General features: G+C 42.2%; 1 protein-coding gene across 9 annotated transcripts in view; it reads right to left on the bottom strand.

Moving 5' to 3' along the window:
* Positions 1-16,008: 16,008 nt before the first annotated feature.
* c10h8orf34 (chromosome 10 C8orf34 homolog) overlaps positions 16,009-20,925 on the bottom strand; it is a 198,727-nt gene continuing 193,810 nt past the window's right edge. For 3 of the 9 annotated variants that reach the window (XR_011666442.1, XM_071328775.1, XM_071328776.1), the window contains 2 exons: positions 19,184-19,242; positions 16,009-17,055 (listed from right to left, as the gene is read on the bottom strand). Coding sequence is in view for 3 of the 9 variants with exons in the window: in XM_071328775.1 (XP_071184876.1) it covers positions 17,020-17,055; positions 19,184-19,242 (95 nt within the window). In the remaining 6 variants the exon portion in view is untranslated. Of the gene's footprint in view, positions 17,056-19,183; positions 20,303-20,925 lie in introns of all 9 variants that reach the window. The other 6 variants (XR_011666440.1, XM_071328777.1, XR_011666441.1 and 3 more) reach the window with 5 other exon arrangements.

Below are 20,925 nucleotides of genomic sequence, written 5' to 3'. Positions count from 1 at the left end.
GGGGGTGACGGCCACAAAGAACAGAGTCATTGTATCTCTTCCCAACAGAGTAACTAGACATAACCTGGAGATAAGGACTGGAATACATGCCTGCCCTGCCCTCCCGACTCCTCTTGTTTTTAGAACCTATGGAAAATAATCTTTCCACTACCTAATGTCCAGAAGCTGAACGGACCAAAATCTTCCCCCCATTTATTCTTACTCCTTCAGGCTTAAAATATGTCTTAAATACTTAACCTAAGTCTACCATAATTAAAACTTATTCTTACTAACTTTATAACTTTCTTCAACAACAAAATATAATAATACAAACATTTTCGACATGTTGTATACCAGGTTCCCAGAACATTCCTTTATCAAAAGAATTCACGTATTTAATTAAAACTTAGAAAATAAAAACTTCTAAAATTCCATTTGTGTGCGTGCCCCTTTAAGAGACCTTGACACTAAGAGAAATGGAAACTTCACCAAACCCAAAATAAATAGTACACATGAATCAAACATAGTGTATATATATATATATTTTAAATACCAACAAATAGTTATACAGTATGTATTGTGTGTGGGTATTTATAAACCCTAAGGTAACAACAAACCAAAACTTACCAGGCCCTTTCAACCTGGTAGTTTGTAAGTCGCTCTGGATAAGAGCGTCTGCTAAATGACTTAAATGTAATGTAAATGTAAATGTAGTTCACGGCCTCTATCTCACTCACTCTCTCCAAGATTATAGCCCAGGAAACATTCCAAAAAGAGACAATGAAACACTCATTTTCCCAGAAAAAAACACAAACACTTGGTCCTGCATTCATTATACTACACCGATTCAGAAACCCAAAAGTTAACTACAAACAAAACCTAATTATAATGATAATTCCATTGTACTCCCTCCAATCATTAGTTTTAAACTTCCTCAATGTGTATATGTACTTAATTGAACATGCGCTACCCTTAGATACAATTATCCTGGGAAGAAAGAATCCTGTTGTTTAACAAATCTCAAACCTTTAAAAAGTTGATGCTGTCTCATCAGCGTAAGAGTAAATCGCCAAATTTATAAAATAGATCAGTCAACCTTCGGTGGGCACAACTCTATCGCAATTACCTATCCGCTTATTATTAGAATTCATTAGATTTAGGTAACTGTCTCTTCTTTGATTCAGTTATTTAAATACGACTCCATTCTCAATATGTTATTTCAGCAGACCATTTAGGCAACAGACAACGTATTGCATCGAAATCGCCTTGCTATTATTTTGAATCATTTAGTCTTTAAATTTAAACTAAACAAGCTATTAAAACATTCAGTTTATATCTTAAACAAACACTAACGACCGTATCTTTGCAGGCAAAACATACCAATAGTTGAATTACAATCAGAAACCAGATTTTAGTCAATTGGTGCATAGGCCGGGAAACAAACCCGAGCCTCGCATGTGGCAGGCAAGAATTCTACCACTGAACCACCAAAGCTATTGAATGACGAAGACTCCCCGCAAATAACCCTATTTATAATTGTCTGTAGTCGTAAAATCAGGCACATACTACCGAGGCAATTCCCAGAAAATAGCCCTAATTTAATGGTCCAAGCATTACTCCGGTGATGATTCTCATTACTCTCGCTCTCGTTGTCTCTGTCTCTCTCTTTCTTTCTGTATGTCCCCTTATCTTCTCTCCTGCCTTTCCCTTTGGTCTTACCGTTTCGGGAAATATGCCCTGGTTTATGACAGCTGGAACAGGGTGCCTTGCAGTCTCCAGCGAAATGGCCAGTTTTATCACAATTAAAACATTTCCAATCGCTACCGGTCCATTTACCACTGTCTTTCCCAGGTTTCCTACCCTTGAATCCTCCCCTATGCTGGTCTACAATTACCCCGATAGTTACTATTAGATACTCTCCTCCTTTCTGTTCTTTCTTTTCTATTCCTCCTCTGAGTCTGGCTGTGGGCGCCTGACCTTTTACTCCTTGTTCTTGCCTTTGCTCCTACTACTCCTCTCGCTCTCTCATTCGCCTACGTTCCCTTTTCTGTCTATGCCTAAACTGTCTCTGTCTACTGTTCCTTGGTAGGGCCTTACAATCATCTGCCATGTGGCCTGTTTTATCGCAGTTGTAGCGATAGTAGTTTCCCCATCCCCTTGTTTACACTCATGTATCTTTGAAAAGTCTGCATGTCTATGGTAATAGTCCCTAAGATTATTACAGAGCTGTGTCAATTTGTCTGCATAATCCCCATCTCCTGCCCATGGTAAAACCGGTTCTCCTCCTTGCCCTGGAACCCAGGCTCCCCTCACTCCTGCCCAGTCTTTCCCCACTATCTGTCGGACAGCCATTTCCAATTCTCCTGTATTTAGTTTAAAACTCTCGGTCAGTCCCTCCATATCTCTCCTAAACCCTTCTATTCCTGTTTTTGGATGTACTATTCCCTCAACTGCTCTTGCTACATCTCTCTGAGTCCAAGGTCGATACACTTGTAAGGTATCCGATTGGTCAGCTTCGCCTGCCCTAGGATTAGGAAACTCTATGAGAGGACACTGATCCTCTTCCCAATCTGATTGAACCTCCCTCAGCCCTGGCTTATTATACGGTGCTAATCGGTTTTTAAGGTTAGACTCTCTTGGTTCCGGCTCTTCATTCCTCTTCCTGGCTATGGCTTGCTCTCTCTGTTCGTGTTCATATCTTTCTCTCTCTCTTGCCCTTGTTCTCAATCTGTCTTTCATTGTTTCTTCCTGAATACTTTGCTCTCGCTCTCTAATCCTACTTGGCTCTTCCTTCTTTTCACTTGCCCTTTTATTATTACCTTCTACTCTTTTCCGGGCCTCTGACAGCCACACCCTGACTGTATCCAAACCTTCGACCTGCTGTTTCCCTTGATTATCCACACACGTCTTATGTATCTGTTTTATCATTAATTCTAGCTTTTGTACATCTAGACGTCCATCAAATTCGTACTTCTTTCTCCATTTTGGGCCGAAATAAATGTTCCTTTTATCCTTAGAATCCATATATATCTCTCATCTCCGGGTTAATTCCGGAACCTTCTTTGATGATTTGCCACCCATGTTTATTCAATTACTATTGTTGTTACTATGCTTATTCTCACAATCTATGTGTGTGTTTCTATAATCTGTTATGATCCTTAATCTCACAATTTATATGTATGTGCTTTTACTTTCCATGTTGATAAATACCTCCCGTTGATCTCTCCTAGGATCTTAGAATAATAATTTTTATGACTTTTGATAGATTATTAGGTCTCACACGTATACAACACCAGAACTCTTACGTTCAATAAGCTTTTTCCCAGTTGTTGTAAGGCCCTGGTTAACAGCCTATTTTTCCATTGTTTCTTATGACTTTCGACTGATTCATATATTTATCTTAGACGCAAGTATCTTCTTATCCTCGTTGAAAACGTCTTATGTGTGTGCTTTTTAAAATCTGAAATAATATTATTTCTGTATGTATCTCTAACTCCTATGTGTGTGCTTTTACTTCCTACTGTTATTATACTTAATCTCACTTACTCCCGTTAGTCTTAGACTAACGTAACTTACTTAGTTTTTTTTGGTAATGGCCTCAACCACCCTGAGTCATTTCGTACCCAAATTTACTTACTCAAAATGTCTTACTGGGATCTGTAATCCAGTGCCGCCAACACTAACATAGATACTTTTGTCTTAAACTTTCTCAACATTAGATTATATGGACGGTATACCCGATACAAATCTTAATTACTGTTAGTTTTACAGTTAAAATCCTCCCTCACATTTATCTTGACCAATGCTTCATAGGAATTTAACCCAGTCTATTCTAAGTCAATTTCAGTAAGTTTAGAATTTAACCCCAAACTAATGAATAAAGATTACTGACCTTATCCTTGCAGCTGAGATTTCAATGTAGGTTGGATCTCGTCACCGTTTCTGTCGTGCACCAGTTCGCCATCGGCCTGTAAAGAACCCTCAGAATGGGGCCAGGTCTTTAATCTACGGATATTTCATCCGCCCGTGCACGGTTTCGGTGTCCCATGGGACGACAGAAAAAGGTATTGAGATCCGGCTCGAAAAGACCAAGCTGTCACGAGAATTTTCAATCCCATTGATGATAACAATCACTATAGCTTTGACCAATTACCCCTAGGTTGTAAAGCTAAGGTTAATAAGAATTAGGCAAAGTCACAGATTTCTGCAAAAGGTTGGTTCTTTATTCAGAGAGCTCTAAAGTCAACCAAAAGTTGAACAGTCTTGCCAAAATATCCTATATAGTGCACTACTTCCTGGGGAAGTTCTGCTCACAGACAGACAGACAGACAGACAGACAGACAGACAGACAGACAGACAGACAGACAGACAGACAGACAGACAGACAGACAGACAGACAGACAGACAGACAGACAGACAGACAGACAGACTTATCACTTTTCTACCAGCCTTGGCAGTTTCTCACCGTTCCTTACCTCCCCAGATAAGAGGGACCTTGGAAGGAGCCTCCTTCCTGTTGTCCTTTGTTCTCTCAACTCTCACACCACTACACAGCAACACAATGGTCTAGTCACACATATTATAGAATTATGACTACTAACACATGTCATACAATTATATGATTTCAGGGTGGACTCCTTTAGTCATTACTTTAAACATATAAATTCCCTTATGATAGACCTCCAAAAGTCTGGTTCATCCTTGGGAGCAATTTTCAAACACCTGAAGGTACCACGTTCATCTGTACAAACAATAGTACGCAAGTATAAACGCCATGGGACCACACAGCCGTCATACCGCTCAGGAAGGAGACGCGTTCTTTCTCCTAGAGATGAACGTACATTGGTGCGAAAAGAGCAAATCAATCCCAGAACAACAGCAAAGGACCTTGTGAAGATGCTGGAGGAAACAGGTACAAAAGTGTCTATATCCACAGTAAAACGAGTCCTGTATCGACAGTCGGAATAAAACAACCAGACTTGTGGAGGTCTGCAATTTTTTGTCTGATGTCTTGGCTGATTTCTTTTGAATTTCCCATCATGTCAAGCAAAGAGGCACTGAGTTTGAAGGTAGGCCTTGAAATACATCAACAGGTACACCTCCAATTGACCTCAATTAGCCTATCAGAAGCTTTTCTGGTAATTTTCCAAGCTGTTTAAAGGCACAGTCAACTTAGTGTATGTAAACTTCTGACCCACTGGAATTGTGATACATTGAATTATAAGTGAAATAATCTGTCTGTAAACAATTGTTGGAAAAATTACTTGTGTCATGCACAAAGTAGACGCCCTAATCGACTTGCCAAAACTATAGTTTGTTAACAAGAAATTTGTGTAGTGGTTGAAAAACTAGTTTTAAAGACTCCAACCTAAGTGTATGTAAACTTCCGACTTCAACTGTAGGTCTATAACAGTTTGGGTCTAGAGTGTCTCCCCCTTTGAAGAGGGGGATGACCGAGGCAGCTTTCCAATCTTTAGGGATCTCAGACGATACGAAAGAGAGGTTGAATAGGCTAGTAATAAGGGTTGCAACAATTTCGGCGGAAACCAGTATTACGATACTCAGAAAACAGTTCTAATCTTGTCAACTCACAGCCCTTTGTTGTTACAGTTGTTGAGTGACATTTGTTTATTTTCCAAACTATAGCACACAGTTATTTACATACACCAAGGTTTTTAAAAAGGACCATAGACTTTAGGCTACTTCGGGTTTTCTTTTTTTGATATGGAAAATGTATCATTGTGGTATCGCGCTATTGGTACCATACATTCAGGTAGTTTGGTCATGTTGTTAACCCCTTAAAGAGTAGAGTATCAGTCAAAGACTGTACTATATATGAATAGGCTGCCATTTGAAATGCTACCAAACACCTTGTGCACCTCTTGGGCCTTTGCTAAGGTAGGCCCATACATTACGGTAGTATAGTAGTATTCACCTACTACGTAACCTTCTGACCCCTGCCTTTTATTCTGGTACGGAACAACCTGCAACTCGTGTCTCCAACGACCTGCTGACGGGTCGGAGGAAGTCAATCTGTGAATAAATATTACGTTTACAGCCGGTTGTACATGGAAGTAAATCACGGGGGAGGTTTAAACTGTCCTCGGGATGGCTGTGTGTGTGTGTGTATGTGCGCGCGCGCGCGTTGGGGTAAGGAAAGAGAGTTAGTGGGTTAGGACAGCTGTTTTAAACATCCTCTCACTCTCTCTCGCTCCTTCCTTGCTTCAAGGAAATAATAACTGGAGCCCAGAAAACCGGAAAGCGTTTTTACAGCCAAAGTGAAAACACGGAGTCATTTTCCTAAATGTGTTCTAGAGCTAAAAAGCACTGTGAAATAAAAAAAGTTAGCGACGCCAGGGCTGAGAAAGAAAGTCACTGAATCATGTCCCACAGCGCTGATGTCCTTACCATCTTTAGCTAGCGAAACATGACAGTAACTCACGACAACAAACTTCTACAACTTCTTAATTTCTTGGTCCACCCATCACATCTCACAGTCCCAGATCGTAGCTGAAGCTGATGCATTTTGAGGGCCGGATAATTCTCCCTTCCTTTCCCTTTTCTGGGGAAATTGACATCAGACTTTTGGCAGCACGTGTGTATGGGTGTGTGTGTGTGCGTGCAGCAGCTGGGTCTGTGGAAGGGAGGGAGGCGGATGGTGGCTACACCTTTCTTGTGTTACTGGTTACTGTGATCAGAGGAGTCCTGGGCTAGTAAACAGGGGTGTTGAGGGAGGGAGCGCCTTCCCTCGTTCCCTCCTCTCCCTGTGGGCCTACAACCCCATGTCTCTCCCACCACACCCTTCCTTTCCGTGGCCGACCCATCCATGGTGTCACTTACTGGAACCGACACAGTTTGGATCTTAGAGCGACGCTCTGAACTCGGCAACCAACGTGTTGGACTGATTGTATTGAACACTCCATTAACATGTTTCCTGCTATAAAAAGCCATCTTTTATGAATGCTTAGCCTATAGCAAGAGAAGGTATGTACCACCCTCCCAAAGAGATAATTATATATATCTTCCTGACAGAAATTGAAAGACTAATTTGTCTAACTGCCAGTAAGAAGTTCTACAAGTTCATCAACGACCCTTTCTAACAGCACCACTGTAACAGGTGCTTAAAAGTACCTCTTCTACCTTCCCCAGTTCACACCCAGACTGGATCTCGGGATGTCTGTCTCGCAAACACACGTGACCGCCCTCCTGAAACATTGTAGCCAGATTGTATCCACCAAAAGCTATCAATTCGATGGTGCGGGTAGAGACATTTCAAACTGAGTGAGGCTATCAATCTCCATCAGTTACCCATCTAACATAGCATCCCCCCCATACACATGAATGTGCGTTGGCCTCTCCCAGACAGCTAGCTAGCCATATATCTGACTGGGAGATGAGATTAATGGCCATATCTCTGACTGGTAGACAATATTCATGTCGATGACAGTGCATTTACTGAGGCGTGATTCCAATTAGTGTCTGTCAGGGCTGTATTATCATGGCTCCTTGGTCCTATTTGCTTAGTAATGTTACATCAGCGAGCGAGAGGGGGAGTAAACAACACGTTGGATTGTCTGTCTATAGTTACATCCCAAATGGAATTTCCTTTATAGCGCACTACTTTTGACCAGGGCCTATAGGGTGCCTTTTGGGACACACTCAATAACATCTGGAGATTAGAATCATAAAGAGAGCCATGAAACACAAATGTGCTGCTGCCTTCAGATTAGATACCTCCTCTAAGACCCAAAGCCCTTGTTACTCAACTTCTGGGCCTGTGTCACAAATGGCACCCTGCTCCCTATTTACTGCACTACTTTTGACCAGGTCCCGTAGGGTGAGCACTATATAGGGAATTTGGAACGCAAAGGCATTGATTTAAGAATGTAGAAAAGAGAGGGAGCCATGCATTTGATGACACACGACTCACTCACGCAGCGACAAAACTTGGACAGGAAAATTATTACGGGATACTCAACAGACAAACAAATACTCTCCAATAAAAAGAAGTGAAGCCATGGACGAGTTTCTGGCCCCACACTAAAGTCCTTCTCTCCTTCCCCTGTCATCCAGCAGCATTTGTCCAATTCTTTGAAAAATGGGGAAAGGCACGAATAAAAGCTGAAGCTGGCAGCAAATGAAACAGTATGAACATACGTAATAAATAAGGGCTTAAATCAAAAGCCATATGCAAGAGCACCAAATTCACTGCAACTTTATATGTAAATTAACATAAGAGAGACGAGATCTGACCGGATCATGAGTAGCCCAACTCAGGCTTTAGTACTCGGGAGCAGAATGGGACAGGGAAAACACACACACACATTTGGCATGGTCCCTCAGATCCTCAAAGAGTTCTACAGCTGCACCAGAAAGCATCTTGATTGGCTGCATCACCACTTGGCAACTGCTTGGCATCCGACCGCAAGGTGCTACGGAGGGTAGTGCGTATGGCCCAGTACATCACTGGGGCCAAGCTGCCTGCCTTCCAGGACTTCTATACCAGGCAGTGTCAGAGGAAGGCCCAAAGCACAGACTGTTCTCTCTGGTATTGCACAGCAAGCAGTACCAATGCAACAAGTCTGGAACCAACATTACCCTGCACAGCTTCTACCCTCAAGCCACAAGACTTCTAAACAAGACTGCTAAATAGCTACCTGCATTGACCCTTTTTTGCACTAACTCTCTTGCGTTGACTCTACACACACACACCCCAACACACATACTATGCACACACATACATACTGACACCACACACTTTCACACTCACCACATGCACTGCTGCTACTGTCTATTATCTATCCTGTTGCCTAGTCACTTTACATCTATCTATATGTACATAGCTACCTCAATTACCTCGTACCCCTGCACATCAACTCGGTACTGGTACTTCCTGTATATAGCCATGTTATTTTTACTCTTTATTATTATTTGTTATTCACTGTGTATTTATTTCTCATGTCACTATTCATAGTTTTTATTTTATATCTTATATCTAACTCTGCATTGTTGGAAATAGACCCGTAAGTAAGCATTTCACTGTTAGTCTACACCTGTTGTCTCTGAAGCATGTGACAAATCCGATTTGATTTGACACAGACACTAGCCTGAGGGGAGTTTAACTGCTTGTGTGGGAGAGAGCGAATACGATCCATCATTGGCACACACCATTTTTACAATAGGTCTAAATATCACATTAACCAGTACTTTGTCTCCCTGCCATCATATTCTGTTTCAATCCTCTCCAGAACGGGATAAAACATAAACACATATCAAAACATATACAGAAGACGGTTCGCCACAGGATTCAGCTCAGATCTTTTCCATTTTAAAGAATAACACCAGTTATACGGGGCTGATGATTCTATGATATAAACAGAGACAAACACACAGACAGAAAGACAGAGCGAGACTTGAACTGCTTGTTGAGAAAATCTGCATTTTGTTATGAGAAAACAAGAGAGAAGATCTTGCTGCAGATACTGTCCTGGTCTGTCATGCTTTGGCAACAGTGGCAACCACCCATTCATGCCAAGCAAGCATTTATTGACTTGAGAGAGCGAGAGGGACGCCAAGTTTGTGCGACTCGTTTGACCGAGGTCTGAGCCTCACCCACCGAACCACCTGCCAGCGTACTGCGCACGCACACATACACACGGCTGTACTACACCTCCTTAACCTGACCTTCCTGTCAACCTTAAACACAGCTGACTCAAAACCCCTTCAATTAGACAGAAATCTCCATATTATTTCAGCATATTCATTGAAACTGTTATTCCTCTGGAAAATTTGGAGAACGGCTTTTTGGAACGGATGGCAGAGAAGACTAGACACACAATGATCATGTTCCAGAGAAGAAAAAAAATCACAAAGTCTCGGCGAGGCCCAATATTTATCTGGGTGTGGACGTCTGTGGACGCAGACGAGACAGAAACACAGGATCTAACCATTACACTGTCATCTTCCAAGGAGTACATCAAATATAAAGTCTGCCTCCTGAATGGTACCCTATTCCCTTTATAGTGCACCATTTTATACCAGAACCCTATGGAGCGCCTTCCCTATTCTCTAAATGGGGCTTGGTCAAACGTAGTGCAGAATATAGGGCATAAGGTGCCATTCGGGACATGACAAAACATGTTTTTTTAATATTGTAGGAGATGTCAGCTGACATCTAGTGAGGTTCAAGGGTAAGTAAAAAACCTGGTTTGTGTCCCAAATGGCACCATTTTCCCTTATAGTGAAAATACCTAGTGCTCTAAATAGAGAATAGGGTGCCATTTGGGGCACTGCCCTGGTTCAGTAGACATGTTGTAAACGTCTCAGCCATAATACACTTGTTTCATACTGGCAATCTGTCCTTCAACACAGTACAAGCCAATACACACACACACACACACACACACACACACACACACACACACACACACACACACACACACACACACACACACACACACACACACACACACACACACACACACACACACACACACACACACACACACACACACACAGTCCTAGCAGCAGCCATTCCCAAACGACAGTGTATAATAACTTCTGGTTTCAGCAATGCTAAAAAACAATTTGGACACAGGGGTAGACGTAACATAGTAAATGTAAATCTGGGACACTCATAAGTATGACATGTTACGTTTGGTATGTATTCATTTGTGGATGTCTATCATTCATTTCATATAAAATGTTAGGAATTACAATTCATAGGATATGTTACGAACTCCGATTTGTTGTGGCTAAGTTAGCTAGGTGGCTAACGTTAGCTGGGTTAGGGTTAGGAGTTTGGTTAAAGGGTTAAGGTTATGGTTATGGTTATGGGACGGGTTATCTAACATACTAAGTAGTTGGAAAGTAGCTCAAAAGTAGTAGGCTAAGTAGTTGCTAATTAGCTAAAATGCTAAAGGTTGTCCGTGAAGAGATTCGGACACGCAACCTTTGGGTTGCTAGACGTTCGCATCATGCGTTCACCCGTCCACCCCGACCAACCACCCTACTTGCTTTTGTTTTTATCCTTTAAGGAAAATCTCTCTTTTGGTGTTTGTTATATTAGTCCGTTGTTGATATAGTCCCAAAATGTTTGCATGTCAGCAATCAAGTTTTCAAGATGTACAACTTTCAAAATACAGCCGGTATGATGCATTTTGTATTTTATCATGCAAAACGCGTAGTGCTGAGCGATTAACCGAAAATTCTGTTATTCTTCGTTTTTAAACAACTAATTGATCAACTCGGTTCAATTATTTTAATTCCATTTCATTCATTTTTTTCCCGCGAGCTCAATGCACATACTACACAGTGTCTCTAGAGATAAATCAGATCAAGCCAGAACTGTGCGATGTAGTAATTTAGCACACAAAAAAAGTGGTAATTAACTACAATGCCCATAATCCACTGTGCCTCTACCTGTCCGGGTCTGTGTTTCTTTTACGACTACTATGGAAGAGACAGAAGAATGTGTGATCGTGAGCGGATATAGAGAGCAGCTGTCGCTTGGTGAGGTATCTCTACCTGAAAAATACATGATCTAAGTGATTGATAGTTGATATTCAGCAGTCATAAAAGTATGCCTGATTTACTTTGAGGAACTACAAAATAGGGATTTCGTTCAACAATATTTACTTTTATAACAGTCAAATGTGTTCCCAGAACAGTGAGCACTTAGCGATGAGTAGATCTTCTTTCGCACTGTATTCTACTTGTTCAAGCCAGAAAAGGAGGTGAAAACCGGTATTTCTGAAATTGGATGGAACAATACAGGGCAGGAGGCTGCAAGGTGTGACCAATACTATTAGCAGGAACTACACATGCTCTCCTCGACGTGATTTCAACTTTAATCTTCTCTTCTTTTGGACTATAGACTACCAATGTTATTGTTGTAGCCTAAGTAAATGCTTTGTTTTATCCTACGTTTTGTGTAGACTACATCAATCCATTGTAGAAGAGTGCTACTTGGTCAATGTTACTGAGCTCATGCACTCACCTGTCTTAACTGGTTAATTAAAAGGCAATCTGGGATACAAACAACAAATTTCTCAAAGCCAATTCCTCAGCTGGTTACCAAAAAAGTACTTTGTTGTTATTTGAATCCCAGATTTCCCCTTTAACAAACCTTGAACGAGTGATGAAGTCCACACTCTCACAGATGTGAAAAGTGGGTCATTTTGTTTTTGCTGCTGAGCCATTCAACGAATACAACACACACAATTGATTTAAAAACACTTATTCTTTCAGTAATGACATTGAATAATGTAGATACGAAACAAATAGCTGGTGTCATTTATACCCAGAAAAGAAAGCAGCATCTCCACCATGATTTTGCTGCATTGGGAAACGTGTGAAATAGATTGACAACATGTGTAGGCCTTTACACAATGTATCTGTCATTTTCAAATTTTCTTTGACTACCTCATTAGAGAGGTTGCTGACTGCCACATAATGTGCCAATAACGCGAATAACCCCTTTCTTCTTCCAAACTACAAAACACTTCACACCCAAGTGCTTTCATTATTAGCCTAGTTTGGTGTGAGAGGAAAGAGAAAGATCTGCATCCAAAATGGCACCCTATTCCCTATATAGTGCACTGCTTTTGAAAAGGGCTCTGGTCAAAAGCAGTGCACTGTATAGGGGATAGGGTGCCATTTGGGACGCACACCAAGCGCCTCATACCTCTTCAGACTTCTGAGAGGTCGTTTTCACGTGAACAAAACAAACGGGAAGAAATTAACACCGAGTAAAAACACACTGGGGGTGTGTTTAATTAGGACAAAGGAGGGAGGAAAAAAAGAGAGCAAAGAAAAAAGTGGGAGAGATAGCATTGCTTTATCTTGTTTTTATTAAAAGCAGCAGTAAAGGCAACCATGCAAACATCCTCTTGATTGGGCGGGCGGGGGAAGTCGTGATGGTGGTAATGAATTGGATATGCAGTGCGTGTGTGTGAGTGCACTTGTCCAGTATTCAAAGCTGATCAGAAAGCTTTGACTGAGTGGGCTAGAACTGTATAGGCTCCCCGCAATGTGCTATGGCCACTGTCAGGACACGCATCCCAAATGGCGCCCTATTCCCTAAATAGGGCACTACTTTTGACCAGAGCCTTATGGGCCCTACTCAAAAGTAGTGTAATACATAGGGAATTAGAGTACTATATGAGACATAGGTAATGCACTTGCCCTCCAAATTCCGTGTTGCTGGTTCAAATCCTCTTCGGATCGTCCGTTCCTCCTAAATCCTCCTAAATTGGGTCATCTCTTTCTCCCACAGCGTCTCTTGGAATGATGGAACATTTCCTCTAGAATGATGAGGAGAGATAGGAGTTCCAAAGGGCTATCCATTACCAATTAGCTCTGTGGATTCACACACGCAAATGCATAGGATAAATGCCGGAGACACACACAACACACCGAACGGACACACACACACAAACACACACCCTGGTCTATGGGAAAGTTACAGGGCGGGTCTCGTAGCCTGAATTCTAGACTCCACTGTATACTCCTTCAAAGCATACTTGTCGACCTCTATAGATGTACTAATGCTGTGAATCAGCATCAATCTGCCTCCATAAGGCTGTAAATAATGAGGCAGGACAGTTCGATAGCTGACCACAGATTGGTCTGCATCCCAAATAGCACCCTACTCCCTATATAGGGGACAGCATATAGGTAGTAGGGTGCCATTTGAGACGCAGACGTGGTGGTCTGGATCCAAAATGGCCCCCGCTTGGATCTCCTGGGTGGCCTGGACTGCCTCAGTTGCTTCAACTAGGCCTGGTTTATTAAAGGCAGAATGGTAAACAGATTCTCGGGTATTGGGAGGCTCTCCGAACTCTCAGGGATAATAATAAGGATATGAAAGAGAATCCCCACTGATACTCAATAACATTGCATTTGAGGGGAATCCTTTTTATCTTTCACATACAATGTGAAATGGTATCCTATTCCTTATATACAGTATGGTGCACTAATTTTGACCAGAGCCCTATGGGCCCTGGTCAAAAGTAGTGCACTATAAAGGGAATAGGGTGCTATTTGGGATGCATCCATGGGAACTTATCTCACCCATACGCTGCGATGACGATAACAAAGCAATATGGGGAACAGTAGGGCGTCACAATGTCTACAGTACATCCCAAATGGCACCCTATTCCCTAATAGTGCACTACGTTTGACCAGGGCCTATAAGGTAGTGCACTAGGGAATAGGTTGCCATTTGGGACACACACCAAGTCATGTGTATGAGTTATGACACATCGAGATATGTTCCCATACGTACTGTCCATGTGAATGACAGCATTAAAGGAGAAAGCGTATAAGACATCTGTGTGGCAGGGACTTCTTTAACTTCTCATTCTTCAGAAACCCTTCATGCTTTGATAGTTTGATGACATGACAAATAAGAGAATAGGAGAGACACTGTAGTCAGAGAAAATATTGATACTAAAAACGAACCAAGCGTTACTGGCAAATAATAATCTATCTGTGAAATAAAACATAACAGATGGCAATCAAACAACATAGTTTTCCATCAAACAAAGAGTGTCCAAAATGGCACCCTATTCCCTTTTTAGTGCACTACTTTTGACCAGGACCCATAGGGCTATGGTCAAAAGTAGTGCACTATATAGGATATAGGGTGCCATTTGGGATGTAAACATAGTCTTTAATAAAGAAATATCAAAGAAGATGATCTCATTTCACACGAGGAAAGAGGAACGTTGCTGAAAGCTACATGTACAATGGTGCTAATTACACCCAAATCAACACGCCCTTGAGACTTGATTAGGCCAAATCAACACACTCATACACATCTTTTCTGGCAAGGATCCTTTTGAAAAACCACATCCCTTTCCACTGAATAAACTTTCCCCACTAAACGTGAATAAACGTTCTGTGGAAATACCTTGGATGGCTGTAGTCTGCATACCATGCTTTATTATATGTCTGTGTTAGCATGGGAGGGAGAATGCTGATGGTAATCCTGACGCATCCCTGTACAGGAACAACCCTCAGGCTACGTCCCAACTGACACCCTACTCCCTATACAGTGAACTACTTTTGACTAGCCTGGTCAAAAGTAGTGCACTACATAGGGAATAGAGTGCCATTGGGACACAGGTCTGGGGCTGAGAGGCTTTCTTTAGACCACATCCCGTTTTGGAGGGTGGGAGGGATGGAGGTAGTTGAAACAGGCAGCGCTTGGTGAGACATGGCGGGCGCACGTTTGAACAAGGCGTTCATACGGTGCCGGAGCGGGGTGTCTTCTCACACTCAAACCAGCATAATGTCTGTGGTGGGTGTACGTGGGGAGGGGTGTGTGTGTCGGGTGCATGTGTGTGTTTGTGTGTGTGTGTGTGTACACGTGGTTACATACTGTATGTGTCTGTGTGAGCCTTTGCGCATGGAAAACTGAATCTGCACTTATGTCTCCTCTGCTCAGACAGCTACAGCTTAACTTCAACACTACCAGGCAAACACACACGCACACACAGACAGACACACAGTTTAACTTCCACACGCCCAGGAAAACACACACACACACACGAACACATTACACACACAACCCGCAGACAGCCACAGTTTAATTTCCACACGCCCAGGCAAACAGAGAACTGTTAGAAACGTAACTGTGGTCAGTGGGGATCATTGCTGCTCATCACCACAGCTAGTGTTTAAAGCACAAGACACACAACCTACAGAGATCATCTGGTTGCAGACCTGTGTTGAATAACTATTAGAAACCTGTCAAATACTTTCAGCGTTTGCTTTAGCCTGCCTGGAGTGCCAGGACTTTCTATTGGTTCCATTGCAACAGGGAAGTTCAATCAAGCACAGATAAAGCAAATTATTTGAAATAGTATTTAAACCCAGGTCTGTCTGGTTTGGATGGAAAATGGTAGAGCAATAATTGATGATGTGTGCATCTCAAATTGCACCCCATTTCCTTAACTGTACTTTTGACCAGCACCCATAGTGCACACTATATAGGGAACAGAGCGCCATTTGGGACGCATACAATGTGTTATGATAGGTTTAATTATGTAAAAACATGGCATCAATCACTTCCAGGTTTTATTCAATGGTTCAGTCAGTGCATAAAAAAGAAACAATCTTTTTATCCATTTTGTAAGTATTTGCATGTCAACAGAAGTATAACAAAACTCATAGCTACAAAAGGAACAGTCGTAGATCAACATAACAGTGTAGACCAGGATTGTTAACTTTCCCAAAATGTCTAGGTTTTCCCAAGAAATCCTGGAGGGAGGAATAGGGATTCCAGACTTCCCTTACCAGGGGCAAGTTCTAAAGTCGCAGTCTCCTGAACAGACCCATGGTGTGGTGAAGAAACATTCTTCAAGTTATTAACAGAATTTAGAATGAACAGAATTTAGAATGAACAGAATTTAGAATGAACAGAATTTAGAATGAACAAAATGTTGTGTAAAAGAAGGAAGCATATCCTTTTCAAATCAAGGTGAGTATCTGTAACAAAGCCTGCATACCAGCTACTGTTTTTTAAAACAATGGAACTTTAGGTATAGAATAAAAACAGATCTGGGATCAGGCTACAGAATGTAGTGTGGGGAAAAATAATCTTCAATTCAAGGTGAATATCTGCTCCATTATTTTATTCCCTTGAAAGCCATTCCACTTTAAAAACCAGCCCTTAAGTGCCTATCCAGAGATTGGCTCTATACAGTACAGTACATGTGCTACAGTCTCAAAGTATGCTTCTAGCTTGGAAACAACAATGCTTTTTTTTCTTTCAACTCCCCAAAAGACGTAAGCATGCTAAAATAGCAAGCACAAAGAAATATTCAGTTATATTTCATACTTCATACTCTAAAGTTGTCCTATTTTCGACAATAGTTCACACATCTTGGCGCTACATGGCCTCAGAAATATCACCCTCTGTGGAAAAAGTATACAATCTTTTTTTATATTCCTCACTGAGTGAATTATAAAAAATAATGGTCTCTGTACACAATATTGAAAATGCCCAGTGGTTTGCATAATTATTTGATTGGATCAATGTCTCTCTCTCTGGTCTTCATCACTATAGGCCTGTGAAAACACGTGCACACACGTACACACACACACACACACACACACACACACACACACACACACACACACACACACACACACACACACACACACACACACACACACACACACACACACACACACACACACACACACACACACACACACACGAACACAAAGATGAAAACATCAGTCTCCTTAGAAACCAAGATTCAGACACAATTCAACAACCAACCGCTAATAAGAAATAATAGCCTGAGCAATTACAATAAAACAGACTTTAATATTTGAACATGTCAACGATAAACATGAGTTGGAAAATGAGAATGAAGCCTGGTTGGTTGGTTGGGGACTGAGAGAGATGGTTCCAGAGGGCTCTGAGTTCTGGCTCTGAGTTCTGGGCCTGCGTCCCAAATGGCACCCTATTCCCTACATAGTGAACTATTTTTTACCAGAGCCCTATAGGCCCTGGTCAAAAGAAGAGCACTATATAGGGAACGGGGTGCCATCTGAGTCACAGCATATGGGAGATGAGTGATAGTGCATGGTGACTTCAGCACCCAGAGTTAGGGTTTGGGTTGGTTGTTACTATAGTTACTGTGGCAGCATTGTTAGCTCATGGCGTGTCAGATAGCCAAAGCGTCGGCCCGACCAGGGCCTCTCTAACACCTCTCTGCAGGCTCTCTCTCTCTATATATACCCCCCCCCCCCCCCCTCTATGTATCTCTCTCTCTCCAACCTGGCGCTCTCTTTCTCCATCTATCTCTCTCACTCTCTGTCCCTGGCTCTTTCTCTCTCCAGACTATCACACGCTCTCTCTCTCCCTCCCTTCTCCCTCCCTCTCTCTCTTTGACTCTGGGAACTGTGGGCAGAACTTGTCGACCAGCTAGCGCCACAAGAAGGCAGAACCGCAGAGAACCTTGTCTAAATCAACCAGACACTCTCTGTCTACGTCCCAAATGGCACCCAGGCGCTTGTCAAAGGTAGTGAACTACATAGGGAATAGGGTGCCATTTGGAACACACACTTTCCCTATGCCCAAACCCTCTCTAAAGACTTGACGCTGTCTGTCTGCAGTGATTTTAAACCCTGTAAACACTTTTCCCTAAGCACCCAATACTGACTTAATGGACCTGGGTATAAGAGGTGCCTTTCTCCTTCTCTGTCTCTCTCGCACTCTCTCACTCTCCTCTCTCTCTCCAAAATGGCCGATGTCCACCAATCGCATTGCAGAGCCGGTACGTCTTCCAATCTAAGGACTAATTGGAGGGTCTATAAAGGAAAATGGAGGCTTCTGAGTCACCTATTGGTAGTTGCCGGGGCAACATACACTGCAGTGGTTGCCGGGGACTCTGAGTGAGATCATTGACAGACAGACATGGAGGCTCCATCAAATGAAGTCGCCTCTCGTCTCTAATGGGATAAAGGAGTCGTCTCAACCCAACGCGGTGGCTTCAGACACCACTAATAAGAAACAGACCGGCTGATATTACGGTGTTATTGGATAGCTTTTTGATCCATATAATAATATATCATAATATCACAATGATATAGGAGAATATAATCCGTATTTCTATAATCCATGACTGCTACCTGGCATAACACCTTTGCCAGACTAGGTTGTTATGCTTTTGAGTGTAAATTATTTGACACTTATATGAGTGATGTTGAAATATGTTACAGTTTTGTAAATGTGTACGGTATAATGACAGACTGATTTCCGGTCTTATTGGATGGCTTTCTCATCCATATAATCATATAATCATATAATCATAATCAAATCCATATGCTGTAATCATGTCCATGCTACCTGGTACTGTATCACGCCTTTTGGTAGTCTCCCGCTGGGCACACACTGGTTGAATCAACGTTGTTTTCACGTCATTTCACTGAAACGATGTTGAACCAATGTGGAATAGATGTTGAATTGACATCTGTGCCCAGTGGGCTGGTAGACCACGTTTTTATGATGTTATTGTGAAACCCATATTTTACCGTATTTTGCATAAATATGAAACCGTTTTAAGAGTAAAGCGTGAATAACATGATTTTAAAAATAGGAATGATGAGATGATTGTTGATAATGACTACAGTTGATTGGGTTATCTTATTGGTGTGATTATGATTGATTGTGACAGACTAGTACCTTTGGGTTTAGGTGCTCACCTGAGAACACTGATCTCTTATTGGCATCTCGTACCCCACCTGTGAATACATCAAACAGACAATAACACTAATTAGTCCACATGACTGGGACTCTGACTGACATCCCATCCAACATGGCAACATATTGTAGCGTTTTCAGGGGGATTCCAGCTGGGACTCGAACCACAACCCCAAAGCAGATAACTCCTTTGGAGGAGTTTGTGACACCCTCATCAAGGGTTGCTGCCAATATCATATGAAAACAACTCTATCAGCACCCATCAAACTACCTAGAGTACGTACAAACCATCATTACAGAGACGTTGGCAGTTGTATACACACATTACCATGTTAATTCATCACGTTAAAGCAAAGAATATTTTTGTATTTTTTTCATGAGGCCACTGTTGATGTAGTCCCAGAACGTGTTGTATGTTAGCAGTGGACTAATGAAAAAAATATCAAAAGATAGTTTTGGAGTGGAGTTTTCCTTTATATTTATTAAATTGGGTAGTTAGTCTGAGACATGAGCCACAGGGTGGTTGGGAAGAGAAGGGGACAGGAGGGGGACTGACTACTCCATTGACTACTCACTACTTTCATCTCATTGAGGTCGCTGCGGTTACCCCATTGTGGAAGTCTCTAGAATAACAGGAAATAGCTATGGATGGCTTTTTTTTCTTTATTATGTAGCCCTGTGCCATAGACTTGGCGCCAGCTCAGACACACGAACCAAGGCACTGGCATGGCAGCAGAGATGAGGGGAGGGGGGCTGGGAAGGAGGGGGGGTGTCACTGTGCCAATGAGCTAAGCATACATCTAATGACACACACACACACACGAACACACACAGGCATACGTACGCACAAATGTCAACACAGACGCACGCACACACACTTACTGAGTCAGTCAGCAGTCATCTCACCCCATGAGCCCTCTCTCGTGTCTTGCAGCTGGGCATCTCTCTCTTTCTTTCTCTTGCTCCCGCTCTTCTCCATCTCTCTCCCCTCTCCTCCTCTCTCTCTCTCTTCCATCTCTCTCCCCTCTCCTCCTCCTCCTCCACCTCTCTCCCTCCCTCTCTCTCCAGTAGTGTGTGGCTCGTATCCTTTTAAAAACACATCTTTGCCATAGCCCGAGTATATTAGCTGAAAACGTTTGGTCACTTCACCAGCTATGTTCCTTTTGGCACAACAACCCTCCATACACAAGGGAGACCTGTCATGTAGTCTTACAGTTCCATTTGAGTGCCGCCATTTTGCGTAACGCAATGTTTGGTTTGACTTGGAATTCCTGGATGCATCCCAAATGGCACCCTATTCCCTATATAGTGCGTTACATTTGACCAGAGCTCTAAGGGCCCTGGTCAAAAGTGGTGTACCACATGGGGAATAGGGTGCCATTTGGGAAGCAGACCCTGTTTCATGAGTTCCATAAAAACCTTTGGCCCTCTGACTCCAATTCCCACTTGCATTTCAGTCTCAGTACAAGCAGATGGTTACAGGCCCTGTTGTTTACTGAGAAAACTGTGCGTGGATACCAAATGGCACCCTATTCCCGATATAGTGCACTACTTTTGACCAGAGCCCTATGGATCCTGGTCAAAAGTAGTGCACTTCATAGAGAAAAATGTGGCATTTGGGACAAGTTATATGATACATTATTTGCAGAATATTTCTGTCACTGTTCTGGGAAAGAGAGGAATTAGGGCCAAATGACAGATTTAGTTCCATCTGGCTTGATAGA

This window comes from Salvelinus alpinus, chromosome 10 (assembly GCF_045679555.1).
Source record: "Salvelinus alpinus chromosome 10, SLU_Salpinus.1, whole genome shotgun sequence".
Lineage (NCBI taxonomy): Eukaryota > Metazoa > Chordata > Actinopteri > Salmoniformes > Salmonidae > Salvelinus > Salvelinus alpinus.
This window is presented reverse-complemented; position numbering and strand designations above follow the sequence as displayed.